This window comes from Rutilus rutilus, assembly GCF_951802725.1.
Source record: "Rutilus rutilus genome assembly, chromosome: 21".
Taxonomy (NCBI): Eukaryota; Metazoa; Chordata; class Actinopteri; order Cypriniformes; family Leuciscidae; genus Rutilus; species Rutilus rutilus.
In genome coordinates this window covers 32,454,804-32,462,698 of record NC_140226.1, presented here as the reverse complement: position 1 = coordinate 32,462,698, position 7,895 = coordinate 32,454,804, and the positions used below count along the sequence as shown (strand labels likewise).

At 34.7% G+C, this 7,895-nt stretch overlaps 1 protein-coding gene across 1 annotated transcript; it reads right to left on the bottom strand.

Annotated features, from left to right (window-relative positions):
- Window positions 1–1,836: 1,836 nt before the first annotated feature.
- Window positions 1,837–7,434, bottom strand: crls1 (cardiolipin synthase 1). Its single transcript, XM_084392816.1, has 7 exons — window positions 6,804–7,434; window positions 5,776–5,913; window positions 5,535–5,664; window positions 4,663–4,748; window positions 3,686–3,754; window positions 2,292–2,383; window positions 1,837–2,193 (listed from the first exon to the last, which is right to left on the bottom strand). The coding sequence occupies exons 1-7, from the start codon at window positions 7,245–7,247 to the stop codon at window positions 2,103–2,105; spliced, it is 1,050 nt and encodes a 349-aa protein (XP_084248942.1). The 5' UTR covers window positions 7,248–7,434; the 3' UTR covers window positions 1,837–2,102.
- Between the last annotated feature and the right edge of the window lie 461 nt (window positions 7,435–7,895).

The window sequence follows — 7,895 nt, the reverse complement described above, 5'->3', positions numbered from 1 at the left end:
ACCTGGGAAAACCTGTGCAGGTGCTTTGAGTTTAGTAGATGAGTAGTGTGTGACACTCAGTTTAAAACATTCATGCCCTGTAAAATTTGGGCTGATTTCTTCACAGTATTCAAATTTTTTGAAATCCTGTTTTCGTGGGTTTTATGAGCTGGAAGCCCAAATTATGTACAAATAAACAACTAAATACTTGAAATCGTTTCAGTTGTGGGCCCTGAATCTATAATCTATGGAAGTTTAACGTTTTGAATGGAATTATGGAAATAAATAAACTTTTCCATGATATTCAAATTTTTTGGAAAGGGTCTGTAGCCTATATATATATATAGATAGATAGATAGATAGATAGATAGATAACAGCATATATCCCTTTAACAACACATCCCAATTCAATACATGAGTATATTGCTTTGCTTGAAAATGTGAAGAATTAAGACCAAATTAACGGTTTGCATATACATATATTGCTGTAGATGACGATACCAGCCCAAAGTCATCGAGTGCAGTTACTAGATCAAATCCCAGTACAGTCTCTACCATCAATCCAACGTCTACAACTATGGAATCAAGTACAGCGAAACCAAAACCAGCAACAGTCACACCTACAGTGCATCCATCTCCAAATTCACGAGATGAGACTAAGTTCACGACCAAAACTCCGACACAGAGTCCCATGATAGTGGATGAATCCGTGCATAAAGACCAGGAAGACGGACGGAATAAAACTGGATCTCCGAACTGCACCTCTGTCTGGATGGGTGTAAACAGTGTTTCTGTTAGGGGTGTGTAGCGTCCTGATGCTGATCATGGTGACACTGAGCGTCTGCCTGTATAAACAGTGTAAGAAACAACCCGTGGAGAACCTCAATCTAACCAGGCTAATCTCCATCCCCAATCCAGCATTTTACAACCCATAGGAAAGAGCAAAAAGAGTGGAGGAACTTACCTTTCCTGCACGCTGCTGTACGACGCCTAGCTCACAGCTGTCAATCAAAGTTTATTTCATTTAGCTAAAGCTATTTTCCCCCCAAGTAACATCACTAAATAATTTCATATATATTCCAAAACCTTGCCTGCATAATAGCTGGAGGCGAAGCTCCACTGTGCAAGGCCAGAACTTCGCGCATTTACAAAATAGATTTTTGATTTTATGCATAAATGTGTTCAACCATGCATGATCAAATTAATACATTAATAAATATGAACTACACATTTTGTTAAGGCCCATTGATTGAAATCCATACATACATGAAAGAACACAGAATCATGAGGTGATTTTAAACACACACATATATATATATATATATATATATATATATATATATATATATATATATATATATATATAATTAGGAAAAATTTGTATTGTTAATGTTCAAATTAGTATACTTTGCGATTTGACAAGTACAAAAAAATAATAGTGCATATAAACCTACATTTTATCCTTTAAAACTATAGTACAGTATGAATGAATGTTTCACTGTAATGGATTTAATTATTATATTGAAATATTTAATGACTACTTAAAACAGTTGGTCAATTTGTATAGTGATTCAATAAGTTCAAAGTTCAATATGAAAGCAGATTATTCTTAGCAGTTCGGGCCATTTGGACTTTGCTCCTCGCTAATATTCATGTAAACACCTAACCATTGATTCAGAATGTTTTCTATTCTTTAGACTATCTATAATTTTATTTCTTCTTAAAGGAAACGTTGTACGCTGATCTTGTGAATGTTTCAGTAAAAAGCTGTTAAACACCAAATCAAATCTAGTCACACTACAACACATTCAGCGTTGAAATCTTTTTCTTTTTGAACTTGTTATAAACACGACTGTGTATTTGATGTCCATTTTTTATTTTCAAAATTGACCCAAAGTTCATTAAAAGTGATTTAAAAAAAGTTTCCTATGGAGTTGAAATCATATGATCAGAAGTGACACCACATGAATTTAATACTGTAATCAAAATAATTCTTGACTTTATACAGACTAAAGTGCCTCCGTTACAGAAGTCAGACCGTGGCATTCATTTCCATTATTCACAATGACTGATTATTCCCAGGATTCCTGAATGTATCCGTCAAAGGTCCGATGACTGCAGGACTACTTGGTTTTGTTCAGAATCTCAACGGTCTTTTTGCCGTAATGATAGTAGCTGTAAGCAGACGCGGTGGTCGTCAGTGCGGTTATGTACCTGCCAACGCAACACACATTCATTTAGTTTGATTGAATAATGAGAATAATGTGAGTGATGATGATGATAAATGACTGATACGAGGAGTGAAAGCTCACCACAGTGACTGCAGTAAAACACTGTCAGTGTAGTGAAACACAGGCGCCGCCAGAGACGCCGCCACCAGGAACAACTGCACCGCCGTGTTGATCTGAAACACACACACACACACTTTTCTATCTTACTGTACATTATCAGACACAAGACAAAAGAATATAGATACAGTGCAATGCATAAGTTAATACACCCATGCTAAAGTTGACTAAAAAGAGGAATAAAAAATCATATTTTGGAAATTGAACTTAATGCCTTAATTTAAAAAATTAGGAAAAATCCAACCTTTAAGGACACCAATTTTCTTTGAAAAATTCAAATAGCCACACATCATCACATAGCATTCACCATACCTAGAGATTGGCATGGTTTTATTTCAGTTAGCCTAAAAGCTAGTTTGATTAGCATTAGGCTAACATAAAACCATGCCAATCTCTAGGTATGGTGAATGCTATGTGATGATGTGGGGCTATTTTAATTCCAAAGGCCAAGGGAACTTTATCAGGATGCTCTATGGGAATTTAACATAGGGGTGTACTAACTTATGCACCATGTATTTTAAGGAAGAACATTTATTTATTTACGATACATTATTCATTCACAAAGAAAATTGGTGTCCTTAAAGGTTGGATTTTTCCTAATTTTTTAAATTAAGGCATTAAGTTCAATTTCCAAAATATGATTTTTTATTCCTCTTTTTAGTCAACTTTAGCATGGGTGTATTAACTTATGCATAGCACTGTATATAACACTGATCATCATAATGGTTCAGTCCGGCATGTCACAATCATGAATTTTGTGCCAGAAATGAATAGTCATACAAATAATTGCAATTAATGATTTAATTTTGTTTTGCTCATGTCACTTACAGTGTTAAGCATAATGCATTTTTGTTTTTATTTGGAATCGTATACAATATAATAATAACATTTATAATACAATTAGGCCTATATGATTTACTGTGAATTAATTGAAAATGAATAATATTTATATAAATAATGATTTATTATAATGTAATAAATAATTGTTTACATAAATATTAATTTTCACAGAAAAAATATAAATAATTTTGACTATTTTCTATTGTATTATAAATAATCAATTTGACAAATATCATTAATTTCCACAGAAATATATGAAAAATATTTATATTAGATTACATTATTAAAAAAATAATAGTATAGTATTTCCCTCATTTGAATGGCTGCACAATTATTGCGGTTATCTCAACTATGATCAGACGATTCATTAATAATCGCGACAGGCCTACTATCAGTACTGACTTAAATTTCTATCCATTCTTGGTTCAGAGTGATTAAAATCTGATATTGGTAGAAATACAAACTGAAACTTTAGTAAAAACATATGCATTGAAACAAGGTTTTGTGTTTCAGTCCACCTTGCTGATGAGTGTTGGTCTGAGTCGGGCAGTGGTGTAACAGGGGTTGAAGAATTTACTGAGTGTCACCTGTGCAGAAAATAAAGACAAACGTCACATATGTGACCCTGGACCACAAAACCAGTCACATGGGTCAATTTTCTGAAATTGAGATTTATACATCATCTGAAAGCTGAATAAATAAGCTTTCCATTGACGTATGGTTTGTTAGGATAGGACAATATTTGGCCGCGATACAACTATTGAACATCTGGAATCTGAGGGTGTAAAAAAAAAATCGAAACATTGAGAAAATCGTCTTTAAAGTTGTTCATTTATGTTCACGATTGTGCTGCATTCACTCACAAAAATAAATGTTTTATATATTTACGGTAGGAAATTTACAAAATATCTTCATGGACCATGATCTTTACTTAATATCCTAATGATTTTTGGCATAAAAAAAAATCTATAATTTTGACCCATACAATGTATTGTTGGCTATTGCCACAAATATACCCGTGCGACTCGAGATTTGTGATCCAGGGACACATATTGTTACTTCATGAACTGTAAAACACACTTATGTCTGAGGACACGGATTAAAGGGATAGTTCACCCAAATATTCTGTCATCATTAACTCACCCGCAAGTTGTTCCAAACCTGTACGAGTTTCTTTCTTCTGTTGAACACAAAAGAAGATATTTTGAAGAATGTCGGTAATGTTGACGGTAGTCATTGCCTTCTATAGTATTTTTTGTTTCCATACTACAGTCAACTGTGTGATTACTAACATTCATCAGAGGAAAGAAACTCATACAGGTTTGGAACAACATGAGGGTCAGTAATGACTTATTTTTTGGTGAACTATCCCACAGTCCACATAAAATAAACAAGTGCAATGATGAAACATAAATCTGACCACTGCATTCCTTATAACTTTCTGTTAGAAATATGATAGAAAGCACCACAAAACGGCTCAAAGTTCTTCACTTACTGGAGGAGGAACTGTTTTATAGCGCACATAGAAAACAGCAGCGATCAGCGCTATGTCTCTGGAGATGATCAGTGCTGTCAGAGGAGCTTTGAGGAAAAACAGCATGAGTTTAGAGATCTGCACGAGTTTACATCTAGAACTACACAGCTGTTTGAGTTAACTGCTATAATGCACAAGGTGCTTCCTCAGAAAGTGAATAACTAATTATGCAAATATGGAGTGATGAAGCATAACGGTTGTAAGCTGGTAAGTGGTTGTTCAAACCACATAAAGGATTTTAAAAGAACATTAATAAACCAACACTGTGTAGTGAACTTCAAATTGGTTATTAAAGAGGACCTATTATGCCATTTTACAAAGTCTTGAAAACATATTTTCCTCATATTCTCCATTGTTGCGCCTCCTCTCTTCCCAGTCTGTCAGTAACGCTCTGTTTAGTTCCTGTCTCTATGAAGTCCCTCCTTCTGAAAAGCACACTGCGCTCTGATTGGTCGGCTGGAGCAGTGTGTTGTGATTGGTCGAGCGCTTCGAGTGTGTTTGGGAAATGTTACCCTTACCATAACCGCCAGTTTAACACACTACTAACTAACTCAACCAGGCCCCGCCCCTTTATTCTGCGTATTAATTATTTAAATGAGGAATATTGTGAAGTGTTCTTTCCTGTAAGAAACTCAAGACTACAATGGAGGCGTTTCAGGGAGTTCAGAAACACTGACACTGATATAGAGAAGAACTCCCGCTGGAGGGACTTTTTCATGTTCAAACAGCAACTAAAGAAAGAGGAACATGGGAAATAGCAGAATAGGTGCTCTTTAAAGAAATTAAGCTACACTGGTGAATAAAAAAATGACAGAAAATGAACATCATCTCACCAGGGATGAGTTGTGCGTATGTCAGACTGACGTAAAGAACGCTGATGAGAATCTTATCAGCCAATGGATCGAGAGCGCTGCCCAGAGCCGACTTCTGATTGGGCCAGTTGCGAGCGATGTAGCCGTCCAGCTGAAAAGCCAAACCATTGATCAATACAACAAAATCTCCTTTAGGACAGTTCATTATAAAATCCTCAAGCATTACACATCATAAGATCAGATCACGTTCTCTCCAACTTACCAAGTCTGTTGCTCCGGCCAGTAAGAACAGCCCCAGAGAGACGTGAAAGTACTGTTCCATGATCAAGTATCCCACGACAGGAGACAGAGCGATCCGGGCTATGCAGAGGTAATTAGGGATCGTCCACGGATTCTCATACTGTGAAGAAATGGCATTACATTCAATTATGGATATGCATGAACAAAAGACATTTAACACACTTAAAAATGCATGTCATTGTTGTAGATATTCAAGAAGTATCAGCAGTATCTGTATAGTTTTATTTAATGCCATGTCCACATCTATGACTATCTTCACGGCAAAAACTGAATTACAAAAACACAAGTTACATACATAAAAAATAAGTAAAAGAACAAGCAAACAAATTGAAGATTTTTAACACTAACATATGGTAAAAAATTCTAAAGCCTTTTCTAGTAAAATCTTACTAAACAACTCCTTAAGTGAGCTTAAGTGAGATGTTTGATATTAAAGCAAACTTCATTTATTGTAAAGAACATTTACTAACTCATTTACTAACATTTACTAAAATTCTATTTTTAGACAATTTTTTAAAACTTATTACATCAGTGTTAACTATGAACCTGATCCACTAGTGTTTGACAACCACAAAGTGACACAATACTAGATCCAATATTTCATACGCTATTATTTTTTTATTGTTTATTTATTTCTTTATATCTAATTAATGTTTGATTTAATTTAATCTATTTATTATAATTTACTTAAATTCATTTGTTTAACAATAGAATAAAATAAATATATAAAAGTAAATTTATTTTAATATAATTTGAACATTTACTGAAATATAATTTAATTAACTTATTTCTATGCATTTTTTTTTTAATAAAAACAACAACTTTTTTTCTTTTCTTCTTCACTGTTTTCACCCTGTGGCCTCATAGAGTTCCCCGGACCACAATAAAAAAAAAAAAAAACTTGACGTACTTTACTTAGAAGTGAGACAGGTGTAATAAATAAGATTAATAATAAGAGTGTAATAAAAACTCTGATCTGCCTCGACTCACCAGCTCGTTAAACTGGAAATGTCCCTCTTTAGCTGGAGGTGGAGAGGCTCCTTGTCCTTGAACTTCCTCCTTTTCCCTTGAATCCTGCTTTGAACATTTTTCTTCCAAAACTGGCTTTCTAGATGCATCAGTACAGAAGCCATTGGAGGCAGCACACACACTTCCAGCGGTGAAGCCTGGCAGATGAAGCCTGCAGTGATGCCTCTGGAGTCTGGCTCTGCATATAACCGAGCTGAGGGGGTCTGATCTCTGATGAAGGTCCAGATCTGGTCCACAGGTCTTCAGTCTCTGAAGCCATGTGAGTTGTGCTGTAGTAGTGTGTTTCAGCTGTGTGTTTGCAGATCTTCTGTAGTGGCAGGTGGCAGCAGTGCTGACGGTCAGTCTGTGTGTGTGTCCTTTAGCACAGCCGAACCCGCTCTTCGCCAAACAAGCTGCCAAAAACATGTCAGCTGCTTTATCTCAGTCAAAGTAGATGATATATATCCGCGATCTGTTTAACCGAGCATCTAGCAGCATATTTCGAAATTAATTCGTTCATATTCCTTTCTATTTAAGACATTCATTGGCGACCCACATGTTTTTGCCCTGCCGTGTTCCGAGTCAGTCCGACCCGCCTGCTAATGTTTACGACAGTTGTCAAAAAAGGGCGGGTATTAAAGGAGCCGCGCTCTAATACGCATTAATAAAAATAAACTAACGCATATTAAATGCTTCAGATTAAGTGGAAATATAATATAATTTGATGTTGATGGCAGTGGATACCAAGTTGCCACATTTTTAATGTAGTAACAATTGTCTCTAGTGAGCAGCGATGGTAGTTTGCTTCGTTGTACCATTATCTTTTATATTCTAGTATAACATACATTATAAAACTGCAATTCAAATGATCAGCTAATAATAAATAGTAATATTGTTCTATATACTGTATAATAATAATATATAAATAATCATATATATATATATATATATATATATATATATATATATATATATATATATATATATATATAAATGTATGATATTAATGTCATAATTAAAAGGAACTCCTTCAAATAGAGTAAAAAACTTTGAAATGTGTCATTTTGTTTGATT